This window comes from Podarcis cretensis, assembly GCF_951804945.1.
Source record: "Podarcis cretensis genome assembly, chromosome: 10".
In the NCBI taxonomy this organism is placed as follows: Eukaryota; Metazoa; Chordata; class Lepidosauria; order Squamata; family Lacertidae; genus Podarcis; species Podarcis cretensis.
Genome location: NC_137179.1, coordinates 74048822 through 74067177, shown reverse-complemented (window position 1 = coordinate 74067177; position 18356 = coordinate 74048822). Strand labels below are relative to the sequence as shown.

At 41.8% G+C, this 18356-nt stretch overlaps 1 protein-coding gene across 4 annotated transcripts in view; it reads left to right on the top strand.

The window, feature by feature from the left end:
• The window catches only part of CACNA2D1 (calcium voltage-gated channel auxiliary subunit alpha2delta 1), a 404289-nt gene extending 386650 nt beyond the window's left edge, over positions 1-17639 (top strand). For all 4 annotated transcript variants that reach the window (XM_079993561.1, XM_079993559.1, XM_079993562.1 and 1 more), the window contains one exon: positions 10566-17639. In XM_079993561.1, coding sequence (XP_079849687.1) covers positions 10566-10602 — 37 coding nt within the window. In that variant the 3' untranslated portion in view covers positions 10603-17639. The remainder of the gene's footprint in view (positions 1-10565) is intronic.
• Positions 17640-18356: the final 717 nt, after the last annotated feature.

Sequence of the window (18356 nt, the reverse complement as noted above, 5' to 3'; positions counted from 1 at the left end):
TGTGGTCCAAAGGAAAACACCAGCTTGGCTCCAGGTGTTGCCCATAGGAGGCGTACATGGTGCTATCCAACTGTCTTAGGGTTTACTCCTGAGCCTTTTCTTCTCCAGATGATTTCCTGCCAGGCAGCAAAGGTTTAGGACCAGAATTTTTCTTCTACTAGATGGGCTACCTAGCCTGGTTGACGAGCCCCATATGGGGAACCTCTTCCCCCCAAAATGCCCCTTTACATTTATGTCATCTGACAAATGGTTGAGAAACATGTGTTTTCCCATATACCACGTCATTCCACCCTGAAAACCCTCAGTCCTTATTTGTGCATAGTGCTGAGGACAGGATCCTAGTTGTTGGAAATTGTATGTTTTATAGACAAGGTTAATCCTTCTTTTAATAGGCTGGATCTAGACACATCAAAGAAGTGTTTCAGTTTAAAGCACTAAATTTAAACAGGGAAAACAGATAGAGAAAAACGGGACTCCACACTGCCATCTTTACCAGTATAGCTGAGTCCATATTTTCAGGCAATTTTACCTGCTGCAAAACACATTCTTCAAATAGGGCAAACTCTACAACCCTCTGGCCTCAGGCCACCCCCACCCCCTGCCTTAGAAATAAGTGAGTGGCCTCATTCATTCACTTATCTGGTAGATGTTCATTTAATCTAGTGAAGTAACAGGTGTGCCTCTCCTTCCACCCAAGCCTAGTGCATCATGTGAACTATGTGCTTCACATGGAGTCTTCTATGTGCAAAAGCTGGCACACTTTGTATGGCGAATCTCTCCCACACATGTGGTTCTAGTATCTGGTGAAAACAGTGCCCCCTGCCCCATGGGATTTTGATCATCAACTGGCTAACTTCCAGCCATTGTTACCATGGGCTAAGGTGGTCCTGGTCATGCTAACTCAGGATGCAGAGCTCAGCATATGCTGGCCTTTTTATGTACCAGCACAACTGCTCCTAAAGCTACTCTAATAAGAGCTCATCTCTGCCAAGTTCTGCTTGTGATACTGGCATGCTTATGGCCATCTCGGTGCATTTGAGTCACAGCTAGAAGTTGTCACAGATTAACAAACTCTTTTCTTATTTATTTAATTTATGGGAAGCTCTAACAAAAACCAGATTCCCCAGGAAAGGATTCCCCTGGGAAGCTCAAACTAAAAACAGATACTTAATTTTATTAGGTATATTTGTTTTTTAAACTGTTGATTTTGATAACTTTACATTATCTACTTGTTTAAAGTTTGATAACTTTACATTATCTGCTGCTGATTTTATCAGTATTTTTATCTGTATTTCCTTGTAAATTGCTTAGAGGTGGTTGGTTTCTGATTAAGCAGTATATGAATAGGGTTCCTAGGCAGTCCTCCTTCCCAGCCACTCGCCAGACCCCGACCAACTTGGTTTCAGCATAATTTGCTGCACCATGTGGCATCTGAAGATGCCTTGAGCAACCAGGACGTTACATACAAAGACATAGCTTGTGATATTGCAGAGCTATATACTAATTATACTGGTATGTGATATTATATAGAAAAATATGCATTATCACATACCAGTATAATTAGTATATAGCTCTGCAATATCACAAGCTATGTCTTTGTATGTAACGTCCTGATTGCTCAAGGCATACTATGTAATATATAATACAGAATATTGTATATATGCCCTATAATGGATATTTGATTATAAGCACTGTATGCCTGCTGAACTGGGGTGAAGATGGATGAAACATGGACATGGCTCACATAAAACTTTTTAGCTGCTTTGCAAACTGATTCCAGGAAATGAAGTGTTTTCTAGTCATCTGTCTGAATCTTCCTCTGTAGTTCAGTGAGGCATTTTGCATTTTTTAGAACACTGTTTGAATGTTCAGTTCAATGTTCACTGTTTGAATGTTCAGTTCACTTCACCTTTATTGGTTTGAAAAGGAAACTGCTCCAGGAAATGAGTGGAGCAGGTTTTCTCTTAGGAAGGTCGGGGTTGCTGGGCAATCACTGCTTCTGCTCTAGGATTTCTGGACTCCAGTTTTCAGAGGTCAAGCTTGGAGAAGGAAGGTACATTTGGACTCCAAGTAGTGAGGGTATTTCCAGAGCAGCCCTACTGCTCTTACATCAATCCTTACCCTTAACTTATCTTCCCAGAGTCCCACTAGAGGGAGACATCATCCTGGCCATCTCTTAACATTGAATAGAGAAAAATCATAAAAGTGGGAATGGGTTTCTGTTTGTGTTGTGCATGTAGGCGCGCGTGCGTGCGCGCGCGCGCGCGCACACACACACACACACACACACACACACCCCTTAAGAACAGTTGCCAGACTTGATATCTGATGTCCATCTCTAGAGATGCACTGTTTCTTCAAGATATTGGGGGTGGGAGACAAATTAGTTTCTGGCATTTGTTTACCTTCTGTTGTGCACAGCTTGTTTGATAACTTTTTGAAAATTAACTTCGTATTCTAAATAGACTCATAAACACTCTTTATTCTACGGGCATGAAACAAAAAGACCACCTGTGCCCCAATGGCACAAAAAAAGGAGATTCCGACCAAACGTCAGGAAAAACTTTCCGACAGTGAGAGCCTATTTGACAGTGGAATCTCTTGGGAGGTTGTGGAGGTTTTTAAGCAGAGTTTGGATGGCCACTTGTCATGGACACTTTAGCTGAGATTCCTGCAGTGCAGGGGGTTGGACTGGATGACATTTGGGGTCACTTTCAACTCCACAGTTCTATGATTCTATGAAAACTATCCCACCCCATTCTTTATCCAGAAGCCACCTGCCCCAATCTTCTACCAAGGATAAGCAGACCCTTCTGAATGGGGTTGAGATGAGGAGGAAGGGGGGGAATGGCCCCAAATGACACCTTCTGTGGGCAGGTTTTCAGTGATCCTCATTTTCTCCTCTATGCTGTCATTTCACAATCCACTCCATTCAGCAAGGTCTCCAGAACCTGAGAAGAGACTGTGGGGGCTTCAGGGGGAGCTGTTTGGGGAAATTTTCACCCTGTGCAACCCCTTCCACAGGCATTTATTTTGCTCTGGGAAGGCGCTCTGGTGAACGTCAAAGGGATGTGTGGGGCGAAGATGGTTTGCACTGCCCCTCCCTGGTGATCCTCAAAGGGATGTGGCAGGGCCCTGAATTCTGGAGAAGCCTGACCCCTTCCTTGAAAATATGGGGGGGTTGCCCCCTGCCCCCCCCCGATGGTGCCCCTGAGCAACAGTGTGGCACAATCACTACAGGGGGGTTGTTTTACTAGGTGAGTGCAATTTGAAAATGGGTCCTGCTATATTTATCCTACATGTTTCATATGGGAGTACAGGCCCGGCCTTTTCTTGAGGTCAGTGAAGTCATCCCAGTGAAGCCTTTAATATTTAATTCCTTGCAAGACTCCACTGAAACATACAAAATGCACCAGCAGCCATTTCTATTCCTTCAGACATTACCTTGAATTGCTGCTCTCCCTCGATTGCACCCAAGCTATCTCCCTGCAAGTTAATGCCTGCAACTTCTGCGAGAGAGTTGTGCTGAGCGATGTACATCACCTGCAACACTCCCTCCCAGTTTGGGTTGTGCGCAACTAGTACCATGCATAAGCATACCATCGTGCCGCTGGAAGTAATGCATGAAGCGGGTGTTAGAGAAACAGAAACCACCCTCTGCGCCCTGCTCTGCCCAGCCTGCCCCAAGCACGGCTTGTACTTAAAGCAACACAATCCGTATTGAACAGGACAGCACAACTGTCCCTTCCTCATAATCATTTGTCAGTGTATCATTGACTGAGAAGCACTCAGGAGGGGAAATGAATCAGGAGATATACTAAACCACAGTGATCATTCACAAGAAATGTGTATTTCCCAGTTCTGCTTTGATTTCTTGGGCAGGATCCCAACCTGCGGAGGGCACAACACAGTGATAGGTTTCTTGGAGTGGAAGGCGGAACTGGCAGTCTCCTGACTAGGGGAGACCTCACGCAGCTGGTGACAATTTTGAAACTTGCAGCATAGGAAGAATGACAACCTGCAAAACAAACTTTTAATTTAAAACTTCTCCGTTAATTTTGATTTTAAAAAATGTGTTGGCAGAGATGTACTCACCAAGGGCTTTAACAGGCATTTGGCATGTCTTAGTGCAACATCACCCTCACAAAACAATGAACCAAAGTTTAAATGGACAGAAAAGCCATGTTTTGTGAAAACTAAACCGTTCCCAATAACAAATTGTGTAAACAAGTGTTATCTCTGAATGCTTCAAAACTTTTTATTGCAAAAGACCAACAGCTAAACACGGCTGCTAAATCTCCAGCCTCCTCAATGCCCAGACCTGCTCCTAGCAGAGCAGGCTCCAGAATGCCGTAAGCTCAGGTGGAGCTCGAAGCTGCCTGACGCAGTGAGGAGGAGGAGCACAAACACACAAGTAGAAGGCCCAGAGAAAGCACATTGTTGTTTTTAATTTTACTCTTCCTACTTAATTAATTCTTTTTCATTTCCTAATGGGAGGGGGGCAGTGCTGACAAAAGCCTAACTAATTTCTTTTCTGAAATTAGCTCTGGGTTCGGGAGCAACAAAAGGCTATAAAGGTAAAGGTACCCCTGCCCGTACGGGCCAGTCGTGTCCGACTCTAGGGTTTTGCGCCCATCTCACTTAAGAGGCCGGGGGCCAGCACTGTCCGGAGACACTTCCAGGTCACGTGGCCAGCGTGACAAAGCTGCATCTGGCGAGCCAGCGCAGCACACGGAAACGCTGTTTACCTTCCCGCTATAAAGCGGTCCCTATTTATCTACTTGCACTTAAGAGTGCTTTTGAACTGCTAGGTTGGCAGGCGCTGGGACCGAGCAGCAGGAGCGCACCCCGCCGCGGGGATTTGAACCACCGACCTGACGATCGGCAAGTCCTAGGCGCTGAGGTTTTACCCACAGTTAAATGATCCTGCAAAGCTACAATAACATATTGAGTCAGGGGCTTACATGTGATCTCTTTTGGATGTGCATTTTAACACATCCAAATTTTTTTTAATGAGGTCAATGATTCTCTGGACATCCCAGAAGTGCTACTAAGTTCCTTGCCAACATTATGAGTTATTTGCACTTTCTGAAGGCAAATCTATAAGGGTTTTTTGGCTTCCTCTTGCTTGAGTCACTCACTATTAAGTTCCACAGAACCTTTCTGCAGAATTTGTATGTGCACTAAGTATGAATGCAGAATAGCCTCCTAGCAGAAATACTGGGCAAACTTCATCTCTAGACACATGTACATTTCAAGCAAATAAAAACCCATTGCAGAGAAATTTGCATTAGGAAAGACACAAGCTGAAAGAGCTAAGCCACATTTTTAGATTATCAGCAAATAGTATGCCTGCTTCCATGAAGTAATCATGTGAGCAACACAGATGTAGCAAGAAACTATGTGGATCATCCTCTGCCAATGTGAAAGAAGATAAGTGCCACAAGATACACCACAAGATGGTCCCAGTCAGTGGCGTAGCGTGGGTTGTCAGCACCCGGGGCAAGGCAAGTAATTTGCGCCCCCTAACTCGGGGCAAGGCAAGTAATTTGTGCCCCTAACCCCTAACCTGCCGCCGCTGCCAGCTTCTTCTTGCTGCTGCCTGGGCTCGGGTAAGGTAGCCACGGCGGCGGGTCCGTGTCAGGTGATCTGAGGCGAGTTGCCGCTGGCGCTGCTGCCCAAACGACGCCGCTTGCCCGGAGGAGGAGGAGGGCAGAAAGGCGAGGAAAATGCAACATGGCCCACAGCTGCAGCAGTGGGGCTGTGAGGAGGGGCTGCCTGGCGCGCCCTCCGTGGCCCTGATGCACGGGGACCGCGGCGAGTGCTGAGAGCCGCTGCCTGCTGGACGCCTTCAGCCCGGACGCGCGCACAGCTCGTCGGTTCCGCGAGACATGGGGCTCTGCTACAGCCTGCGCCCGAGGCTCTTCGGCGACTCCGGAGGCGGCGAGCACCTCCCCCAGATGTTGCGCCCGGTGCGGCTGGCCCCCCCCTGCACCCCCACGCTACGCCACTGGTCCCAGTGCATTCCTCTAGCTTAAGAGATCCAGTTCTTCCCGAGGCTAACCCACTCTAGTGATGTTTCTCTCCCAAGCCCCATCCCATGCCTGGTTTAGAGATATTAGGAATATTAGATAGAGATACAGCAAACCCAGTTTAGTATGCTTTCTGTGTCTCTGGAGGCATACTGAATATTTCAGGACTGCAAATGTTTTTCATTTGGTAGGACACTACACTACACTCACTCACACACACACCTGGAAAGATTTATCCTTTAATTTTAAATTGCAAACACTGACCAAGTTCCAACAATTCAAGGAGCTGAGATGCTCACACTCTTCTGACATACTGTTTGCCTTCAGATAAATATTTTTGAAGAGATTCCTATGAATTCATACATCTGAGAGCTGTTCTGTTGGATTCAGTTATCCCCATATATTTTCTTCTTTTTTAAAAAAAATTCATGTGAATAACCAGTTCTGAAACAGCATTTTCTGTGCAGATGATTCCACAGTAGTCATTCCAAAAATACTTCAGTGCAGAGTAGAAATTACAGTAGAAACTGGTTCTTTAGACATATTTCATTCCTTATCTTGTTGGAAGTTTCCTTGTCCATGTCTCTTAATTCTTTATTTCATTCTAATCTTGGCTGGGCCATATCTACCCTTTGTATAAATCTTCAGATGCTTTGAAAATCAAACATTCATACGCATAATCTAAATTACATATCATTTTTAGTGAAAGGGAGCTTTCAAAATTCTTTTAATAAATTCACTTGCTATCTAGAAAAACTTTAACAAATGAATTGGCAAAAGATCTTAAGAATTTTGAATGATAACATTTATGGTAGATATTATTTTAAAAAATATACAAATAAAAAATGGAACAGAAAAATAGCATTACTCACATAGGCATGTTTCCAAAGGTGTTTGCATCAGGCAGGATCCTGCTGCCACATCCCGTACTGTTTTAAAAAGTTCTACAGTCCTAAGGAGAGCAGCTTTTGCAGGGAAGACATGGGGGAACTGCAGTGGGTGGGCATGATCATCACAAAGGAAAGTGTGCATGAAAGAAACTGTGTTCTGCTCAGGCAGAAATACATTTGGAGGCATCCCATAATAGGTAATGCTGAGTTAAATCAGCAGCAGCAGCAGCAACAACAAAATATTTCATTTATTCAAAATAATATTAAATCAGCTTTAAAGTGCCTTGCCGTATGTTCTTTTCATGCACAACTCCATCCCAAAAAATTATAAAAGGAGACCAAGTTTCAGAAAAACAACTGGATGAGCATAGCTTCCCATCCCACAACCATCTGGAACATGTTAGCGTATTCATTAAAGCAGTCTGCAACACTTTTCTCAACCATTCAAGCCATTTTTCCAAAATTTTGCCAATAAAGATTCTGGCTGTCAGCTAACAGAGTAAGTTTTAGTTCACTGAACAAGCTTACTAATGGGTTATACTGGATTTTATAAAAATGCATATTCTTAATCACTCCTAAGATATTTTGCCAATATATTTCCAGCCTCCTATGTCTCCACCACGTGTGAAGATAGGTGGCATCCACTCAACGATATCTTACACAATTCCCAGACAGCATACATTTTTGTTAATTTGGGAGGTTTAAGTTTTCTAGAAGTCTTCTCTCAAAAATATGTGTAAAGAATAGCTATGATGAAACTTGCATATATAATTCCAATGTTCTTCTAACTTGAGCATCTCCAGAACTCTTTCTCATTACCTGATTATATATTGCTTCATTTTATTATCAGTATAATCCATACATTTAGATAACAGGCTCCTATAAAATTTCATATTCATCACCAAGTGTTCAAACTCAGTTAACAGCTTGGTAGTATAATCTTAGTAAATAAATTTCTGTGTTTAAGGTACTAAAGGAGGAGGAGGTTTTTTTTTATCAGTTGAGGAAAGACCAATTGGTCTTTGTTTAGTTTCATGAAAGAAGCTCTGCTACAGCATGACACAACACAGACACAAAGAGTGGGAGAGGGAGCCAAACTAAACAACCCTAAAAGTTCAGTATATCATCTGATCTTATTCCAGATAGGGTTGTGTGCCAAATAGAATGCAACATTTTCCTGATGGCTTTATTAACTGGTACCTGCATTATTGCGGGACGTGGGTGGTGCTGTGGTCTAAATCACTGAGCCTCTGGGCTTGCCAATCGGAAGGTCAGCGGTTCGAATCCCCACGATGGGGTGAGCTCCTGTTGTTCAGTCCCAACTCCTGCCAACCTAGCAGTTCGAAAGCACGTCAAAGTACAAGTAGATAAATCAGTACCGCTCCGTCGGGAAGCTAAACGGCATTTCCGTGCGCTGCTCTGGTTTCACCAGAAGCAGCTTAGCCATGCTGGCCACATGACCTGGAAAAACTGTCTGCAGACAAATGTCAGCTCCCTCGGCCAGTAAAGCGAGATGAGCGCCGCAACCCCAGAGTCGTCCGCGACTGGACTTAATTGTCAGGGGTCCTTTACATTACCTGCATTATTGAAATAAAGTAAATACCCAAGTATTTAGATTTGGAAAGTGTGGTGGGGCGAGCAAACTTATGGATGGTGTCCCAGTGGCTTAAATGGCAACTCCAACCTTCCAGTGTTAAAAGGCAGACTTGAGACTCAGGTCCAGTGTCAAATACTTCATCTCCATCACTCAGCTGCTCTGAAATCCTGGCCCAACCAAGGTTGGAATTCCAAGCTTGGAATGGCCAAAAGCAGAACTATTGGCATTCTGGAAAGTGGCTTGGATTCAAAGGATCCTAAGCTATCCTGGTCTCCTGAGGGGAAAGGTAGATGTGCTTCTGAAGTTAAAATATCCAGGGCTCCTGAAATATGGTCTAGTTTTAGTAAAAGGGTTGCCAACCTTTCTGGGCCAGTGGGTACATTTGGAATTATGAGAAAGTGCTGTGGGTGCCAGTCAAAAGGTGACTGCTGTGGGGGTGGAGCATGGCATAACACAAAATGGCTGTTAACTTCTAAAAGAGGAGAAAGTGAAAGGACCACAAAATGGAGCAGGCATCCCCCTCCATCCATGGGGAGAACAGACTTACATCAACTGCCACCAAAAGCAGAGAGAGAGAGAGACATACAAACTAGGAAAAGTAAACAATCTTTTAAATCAACCAACCTATCCAATGATAATTAGCAGGTCTATCATGACCTCTGCATTGATTATAAGCTATTACAATTTTGGACAATTCTGCCCAATTATCTTGCAATTTTGTCTGTGTTCTGTAAAAAAAGGGGAGGGGGAGAGAAAGATACAATATGTTGGTTTTTATTAACCTAAGCATTTCCCATTCTGTAAAGAACCAATCACAATTCTTTCTGCAACCAAACGATTGCTGCTAATAATTTAACTAAGCTATAAAACAGCATTCCCAAGTTCAATTTATTCCTTAGACTTAGACAAATATATTTGAGTCCCCTTGGATAACTGGGAAAAGAAGCTGTTGTTCTTGGTACCAGTACTGGTTGGTTTGAGTTGGACCAATGCAGGCTAGGGAAGCTCAATGGCAGGTTCAGATGAAGCAATCAAAACCTTTGAGGCTTGTGCAAGTTGCCAACTAAATTGAATAAAACCAGAAAGATCTGAAAAGTGAGTTGTGCACCCAGTTATTGAGTCCTTTTCATTATCACGTGACCAGGGACACGATAAATCCCAATATGATGTGAGGTTAGGGAGCGCCCTTAACTCAACATTAAAGCACTTACTTTGAAGACATTACATCACAGGTTTAATCCTTGACATTGCCTGTTGAAAAGGATGGGAGGGGCATCTACCTGAAAGTCAAAGAGTCACCACCAGCAAGACAACACTGGAACAAATGGGCCAGTGGTCTGATGGTGTAAGCCAGAGTCATATGATGTAAGTGCTTCCAAACCAGCTATGACTGAATTAAACATGTGTTTACAAATTGACAAATGGCAACGGTAACAACTAAACTGCACTTGTTATTTTTAAGAACACAAGAACACAAGTTCTTTATTAATTGAATGTACATGCATACTGTACATGTGGTAAGCTGCAAGAATAACCCTGTGAAAGTGTTTTGCTGTGGTAAGGTGTGTAATGTGATTGTGTTCTATTAACATTTCCATGCAGATTAAAATATGTATGTGTTGACTTCTGTCAGTTGCAAGTTGGGGGGGGGGGGAGTGTGTGACAAAAATCACTCTTCAAAGTAAGTCAAAGACCCTTTTCATATAACTGCAAGTTGAATGGTGACAAACAGCTGCATTTTGGCACCTTGAATGGTGACAAAACTGAGTTTAGGCAGTCACCACCAATACCAGGGGCTGGGCCCATGTGTCAGAGCACTTTGGCACACATGTTAATGATCTGACTTTACCCGTCCTAGGGTAAAGAGCTGCTCATTTTGGATACAAATACTTTAGTGAACCTGTTAAAAGTTTGGTCCCCTTGTGGGTCACCTCTGTGAGGATAAAACACGCGAGTCATCACATGGTGAGAGAGCTATTGGAACTGGCTAGTAATTTCAGCTAATACTGACAAATCTCTTTATTTCTTTTTCTTTTTTGCCTACAGGAGGATGCATCAGACTGTGGTGGGGTCTCTGGACTGAGCCCATCACTATGGTCTATGGTAGGAATTCAGCTTATCCTGCTCTGGCTGTTATCTGGCAGCAGACACTGCCAGTTATGACCCTGTTAAAACCAAAACCTGCGTAATAAATCAAGATCCTGCCAAAATGTTAGCCCACCATTTCATTTGGAAAAGGAGGGTCCGTCTGCTCAGACCGCAGATCAATGGCAATGCCCATTACTTGATATATTCTTTGGGAAAGACTCTGAAGGCACCCATCGTGACTGCATGTTGGCGTGTCAGATCTGTAAACGTGTGTGAATGCTGCATCATCTAGGCCATTGGAACTGAATTCTCTATGTGCTTTATTGAAGAATTGCGGTTTCTGTGCTTTTGAAGACTTTTCTGTAAAAAGGGCTCCCCTTTAAAAGGTGATGACATGGTTTCGGTTAATTTGTCCTGAGTTTTCAATTGGTTGCACTCTTTTTTCTTTAACATGAATGCTTTGTAAGGGGGAGAAGGAAACCCGGCCACTTCCTTAGCACTCTTATTTAGTGTACTGATGTTTTAATGTCTGCTTTCAATATCACTTGTGTCCAGAATGCAAAATAGACTTTGATCCAGAGTTGTTTCAGACTGGCTAGACCTCTACAGAGATTAAACATGACTTAAAATGCCTTATGACGAATGATTCCCCCCAGCCAAAATTAGTCTAAAAGGGTGGCCAGGTTGAGTAGGTTCATGAAATGAATACAATTTTTTAAAAGGCAAAAATGAAACAACATAATGTCTAAGTAGAAGAGTTATTGAGAATGTCATCCTTCGGCAGAAAATGTGGTTTTCATCCCAAATTTGGTGTCCATTTCCTCATTGCACAGTTGTTGATGCCCACATCAAGGTTCCTGTTCGCAGAACAATGACTTACTGCTAGCCAAGTCCTCCAAAATGTTCAGACACAAAGTTTGTGAATAAAAATGTCTTCGTGAATATTGAACGTTGGTTTCCAAGGGTATTTTGCATGATGTTGAAGCTGCTACTTTTGCTGTTTCTTTCAGTTTGGTTTTTTCCCTTTATTCTTTTGATGGTAGAGTATAGGTTTTGGGATTTTTTGTTTTTGTTTTTTTGAAAAGGTAACTGAGTGATTCTTTTGTTGTGTGAGAAACCAAATATTGCAATGTGATGCAATTTGATCTTAAGTTATATATTGTTAAACAGATATCTGAATATACTGTGCAATGTAAAAGTGGAAAGGGGGTATGGTACGTTTATCTGTCTGCACAAATAAGGAAAAAATGGGTTTTATGCAGGTGAAAACACCTAAAATTCTATCTACAGGTGTTTTAAATAAATGAAATCAAATTACAGGCATTTAGTTTTGAAGAGCATGTATGCTCAGATTTGTATCTGGTAGATTCTTGTTTGTTTCCATTGCAGTTAGTATCTACCTATTAGTACCTATAAAGCATTCACCTTTTTATTATTTTACAGTTAAAATGTGCTGAATTCAACTAAAACTGTGCTGAATTTTACTAAAACAGTAGCAAAACCTGAACAAATGGGGAGCCTTGAATCTGTATGTATGTTCAATGATACTTGATTGTCAATAATAAAAAATACTGTTTTTATACAAATCTGGTGATGAATCGGATAGGTGAAGGAAAATAACAGTAAAGAATACTGTAGATGCAGGATAAAATATGTTCTCACCCTCATATATTTCAGAACTAACCAGTATTGCAAGACAGCTAAACCAATGAATGTTTAACTTTACTGATATTGTAGAAATCTGCTAACAGCTGCAGTGTGCTATTTACTTTGTATAAGAAACCCCACTTTTTTATTTTAAAAAATGTAATATAATAGTGCTGTTAAATGACTCTCATCTAATGTTGAGTCCAAACTTCTATGAAAATTATTGGGAATGCATTCATATGCAATGACAGTTTTTTTAAAACAACAACAACACCCAATTCATATTTATATATGGATTTAAAGTTTCTGGTTTTAGTCTTGTCCAACATTGAATTATTTTCTTCTTAAGTACCCTTGCTTCTAGCTTTACTATGAAAATCAGAGATTATAGAAGAGCAACATCATGAGCACAGTTCTTTAACAGCTTGTTTGTAAAGTCATGTGGTTGTGAATAAAAGAACAGTTTCAATGGATTTGTAGGAAGCAGTTGTGTAATCCCATGGAAACATGAAAATGGTGGAAAGAAAATAACTCAGGAGAGTCTCATTGTGCTGCACTTTTGTTGCCTTTACCCAATTATCATCAGAGCCAGAATGATTAGCTTATCTCAACTAATATTCTCTTTATGAAGAAGACACTCACGAGGCAAGAAAGTTTGTTTGGCAAGTATTCATTTGCATCTTAGTTTCAAACAAACAAACAAACAAACAAACAAACAAACACCCCAACAGGTGGCAGTTAAGTATTGTGTTTTCATTATTATTTTTCTGAAATGTATTAGGAGTAAAATTGCAACCTTGTTGGAGTGAATTCGACCTCATCTTGCTAGGAGCTGATTGTGCCTTGGATGGTTAGACTAGTGGGAAGAGCTGCATCTTATGAATTCCTCTGCTGGATCAGGCCATTTGTCCCCCTGCTTCAGCATTCTGCCTAACAATGGCTGGGCACAGCTGTTTAAGAGAACTTGACCAGAGCATGAGGGATACAACAATCCCTCTTCTTAATTCCCAAGATTTTAGTAGTGAAAATCATCTCAGCCCAGCTTCGGAAAGTCCCCTAAAAGGACTCACAAAGAAATCCCCTATTTAGGTACAATCTCTTAGGGTGCTGAGACAATTGGCTGGGATAACATCAGCATGAAGAAGCTCGTGAATTTAAAAATGGTGCAGAACGAGCCACCAACTGGCCAGCAGACCGCTGTCAAAAAAAGGCAAAAGAGAGAGTGGCCTTGAAAAGAGAGAGAGGGGATTTAGTACATTTCATAACATCCCATAAGCTCTATGTTGACACAAACAAGGGTTCGCATATGAACATTAGATGCAGCCCTAGTGAATATAGAGGGCCATTTATCAAGTGATAAGTTATAGCATGACAGTAAGCACTGGTGAGACAATTGGTAAATGTAATTGTGTTAAGTATAGGGAAGAATTTTAGCAAAGGTTGTGTTTACACTGGCAGTTTATTCTGGCATTCAGTGTTCACTCACTTTTTATGGTAGAGCCAGATGTTCCCTATCAGCCCCTTGCATTCTGGTATTTCTGTATTATTCTCCCACCTTTTTTCAGTCCTGCTTTAGGGCAAACATTTCGATTACTTCAAGCATACGTGCAACGTCAGCTGCTAGTGTGAACCAACAAAACACTAGGGAGGTTTTTCAGGGCTACTGTGACTTTCATTAGAAGCCACAACATCCTGCTGGTGCTGCCTCTAACTGTTTCCTGTTCAGTAAAACTGGGACATTCATTGTTCCTTAATTAATCACCTCTTGTTCCCTGCAAGGGGGACAGATTAATCAGTGGCTTTCTCTCATTATTCTTATCTTTTTAAAATACACAGTAAAGAAGAAAATAAATGAAAGAAACTACTTGTAAACTTGCTGAACTAATTGAAGATAAATCCATCAGTAATGCCATGGCTGCACTGAACAGGAATCAAGTAGAGGCAGAAGCTTCTAACTAACGCTGCAGGGGACTTCTGCTGAGAGAGATCTTAGTCATGGAAATGGGTCTTGGAGGATAATCTAGTGATGGCATTTCTAGCGGAAAAGGAAGGTTTCAGTGACTGTGGAAGCAACCAACAATTTTTAACTGATCAGAAACCTGTTGGAAATTCTCTTTACTGTTTGTTAAGATGATCCAGGCAACTGGCTTGCTTGCACAGTGCTTAAATGTAATTTGCTTCATACTCGGTGGAGAATAGGAGAATCCTGACAAACATATCTGAGAAATTAGAATAGAAGAACTGATAGTTACACAAACAGGAGCAAGCACCTTCTTACTGTCAAACACATTCATATGTGTACACAGTCCAGGAAAGAGCTAGTTCTTGATTTGTATTAAAACAATGTTTAAAAGAATGTCCACTATGTCTTAGAGCAGGGGTCAGCAAACTTTTTCAGCAGGGGTCCAGTCCACTGTCCCTCAGACCTTGGGGGTGCCTGGACTATATTTTGGAAAAAATAATAATGAATGAATTCCTATGCCCCACAAATAACCCAGATATGCATTTTAAATAAAAAGGATACATTCTACTCATGTAAAAACACCAGGCAGGTCCCACAAATAACCCAGAGATGCATTTTAAATAAAAGGACACATTCTACTCATGTAAAAACAAGCTGATTCCTGGACCTTCCACGGGCCGGATTGAGAAGGCGATTGGGCCGGATCCGGCCCTCGGGCCTTAGTTTGCCTACCCATGTCTTAGACTTAGAGGCCCATCATTGACCTTCTGTTAGTGAAGCCCCTCTAGCCCATCAAAGCTTTTCTCCCTAGCAGCCTTGTGTGGCTCTCATGTGACAACACAGCCAAGGGCTAATCAGCCCACCTGGAAAGGGGGCAGCAGGTCAGCTGTCTGGGTGAGGCCTGCTTCCTTTGTCACCTATTGTAACACTCCTGGCAAACTAACACGTAGTTTGACATCAGTGAAAAGAAGCAAAGCTTTCACTTTGGCCCTACGTATTATTCATAACGTTCAGTTGCTGGATTTTGTCTGGTGGTTTGCAGAAAACTTTTTCTTTTTTCCTGATAGTATGCAAATAGTATCCAGTTGTTTAATGTTTAAACAATGCAGTGTGTGTGTGTGTGTGTGTGTGTGTGTGTGTGTGTGTGACACACATACATATTAAGGGGGGAACTTACCATGACATTGTAAATGTCTCTCACAGTATGAATAGTGGAAGGACAGGTCTTAGAAATAATTTATGTGCTAAAAGGGAGTACGGTAACTTGCAAATCGTCCTTGCAGCCTCTCCTCCAAGACTTGGCTCCTGCACGCTGGTCCTGCTCTGGGGCTTCTCATAGACATCTGTTTGGCCACTGTGAGACTAGGATGCTGGACTAGATGGGCCTGATCCAGCCAGCTCTTCTTATGTTCTTAACAATCCCTTCTCATAGTAATTGGCTTGGGAAGCACAGGTTATAAAAATATATATTGTAAAAGCGAAAAATGAAAAAGTTTATATATGTTTGAAAATGTTCAGCTGTATCAAGGGATATGGAGAAGCTCTTTGAACTGTTTTCATTTCTGCAGTAACCATGAAGCCCCGCTGCATTAACCAACAACAAATGAGTCAAGGCATTCTAGTTTTGCCCTTTTTTAAAAAAGGAAAAGCGAGAACAGCTCGCAGATTGAATGGTTTAGCTGCTATCCCCCTGTACCCCCATTAGAACAACCAGCATTACTGCCAAAACACTGAGTGTGGTCCATATTTGTACCAGGTTTTCAACATGACATATACTTCACGGGTTTGACTGAGGAATATTTTTTTTTTAGGTCTTGTACCTTTAAAGACTTTAGTATGATCTCTTTATGTGTTTCTAATGCGTGAGGCTTTATTGCTTAAACTTGACAAGGAAAACAGTGTTGCTGCCATTTGTAAGTTTTCGTATACTATTCCTTTTACTGACTTTAAGCGCTGGCCTTACTGCATTCAAATAGGCAGTATCCCGTTTTTAAGTGACCTTTGCAACCCAAGTGTTACTTGCTGTTTTAAACTTTGCAGTATCTTTGAAAGGACATGGAGATCTCTCATTCCATTCTGCATTGAAGCTTAGAAAAAGTAGGCTCAGCTTGAATGTTTCCAGAAGTCTGCTTTTACATGTTACTTATACTTTAAAGGGGCGTGGAGATGCACTGCTGGCCCCACCTCAACATTGTGAGCATGATTAGCCACACGCCTGACATCCCTGTGTCTGCAGTAGGGAAACCTATATATGTAGCTCTCTGCACTCAAACTCTGATGGTACAGAGGTCTACTTGCATCAGATTCCCCCCTGCAGTTGTCCACACTCAACCTGTGGGTCAGGCTAGTCAATGTGCACTAGGTCTGGGGCAGTGCCTGCATCTGGGTCCTGGACCCCTTAGATGGGCTGAGCCCGCCTTTCACATAAATCACACGTGAACGCATCTGTTTTGGTGTTATTGCTGCTTCTCTGTGCTCAGCTCCCATGTTGTGTCAGTACTTCCCACACTGGTGGGATTGCAAAACTGGTGTTTGGAAGTACCATTGTAATCCAGGCAATTCATCTGATCTGGAACTTCAGACATTAGTGGTGCAATGTGGAAGGTGACCACAGAGTGGTGACAAACATGTAGGAAAGGAAATGTTTTAACTGAGCCATCTTGCAATGTCCAATCAAACTAGCACATCCAAAGAGTGATAACACCATTGCTCAGAGTCCTCTGTTGTATTTGAAATATCTCCAAACACACACATGAGGCAACTGAATCACATGCTTAATATAAAGTTTACTGTGATCTCCAGACCTGTAACACTGGCCAAGGTTCTGGGTTGCTAGTTTGTTTTGTTTTCTTTCATACCACAATGTTAATATTGTTAATATCAGCTGTAGACTATTGTAAAAAAAAAAAAAAAAAGCGTTCAAAAAGTGTCCAGAGTTTCAGAAGTTGGCTGCTGCCTGCTATCAGCAGTTTGGTTATCTATCACTCTATGTGTTCTATAACACAGAAGTCACATCTTGGAAAAGTATTTATTTTGCTGAAAATAAAGTGCTGCCATCTCACTAAAATGCTAACTGGATTTGCAATTCAGATCTAACAAAGCTATCCAATTGTCTTAAGCTTTATGGGATATCATGCTTAGGGAGCTATTTTTATTGAAATGTTAAATATACAGTCTAGCAAAAAAAAAAAAAGATGGAGGGAAATGCTCTGAAGTGGACAGATAGAACTTTTCTCCCTTTTATTGTGTTCTCTTGACACTTTTGTGAATTTGAGAAGCCTGGAATAAGGAACAAATGCAAAACATTTTGTAAAAATTTGTACAATACTGTTATAAAAAATTTATAATCCTGAAAATTGTTGTGTTTAATTATTGTGGAATAAACAGTATATTCAGAATAAAAGTTTATCATTTGAAATCAAGTACTGTTCTTGTGTAACTTTTTAAAAAATGGGTCCAGTCAGCAGAGATAATGAATGGCCATTATCATTTTTATGAATAATTTCTACTCATAATTCCTACACATTAAAATTGAAGTATCATATATACAAAGAGCACACAAAAAGCTGACAAAAGCTGAGCATGTTGAAAGTATTCCCAAACATTTTTAGCCGTGGTGTTGGTGTGGGTGCCCTTCCTCTGGATCCATCTCCTTATGCCCCCGGCACCTCTCAGGAAGGGGCCCCAGTGGAGCCTCTGCTGTCCTGCAACACTGCCGCACCAAAAGGGATGAGGGGACTTGTTCTCTTATAATGACAATGGTGTCTACCTGATAGGTGCCAGAACTGAGTTCCAGCTGAAAAATGAAAGTTGTGATTGGTCATATCTACAGGGCAATCAGAAGTACCTTACAGAGAAAATTGGACTGCGTCTATGGCAGTGAAGCAGAAGAAATATTGGAGACTTAATCAGATTCCAAATCATGGGAATCCTGGAATTATGTGGCCATTTTGTGGCGGGGGGGGGGGGAGAGAATATACTGAAATTGAGCTTATTCCATTGGGAATCAAGAAGAGGTGCAGTCAGGCTTGGCTGCCCATGTGCTGATAATATACTGCTACTGAATGTTATACTCTTCACTTTCTTTTCTGCCTGATCAGACGTCTTAAAATATGTTTTCGTTAATTTTTGGAAAGGAA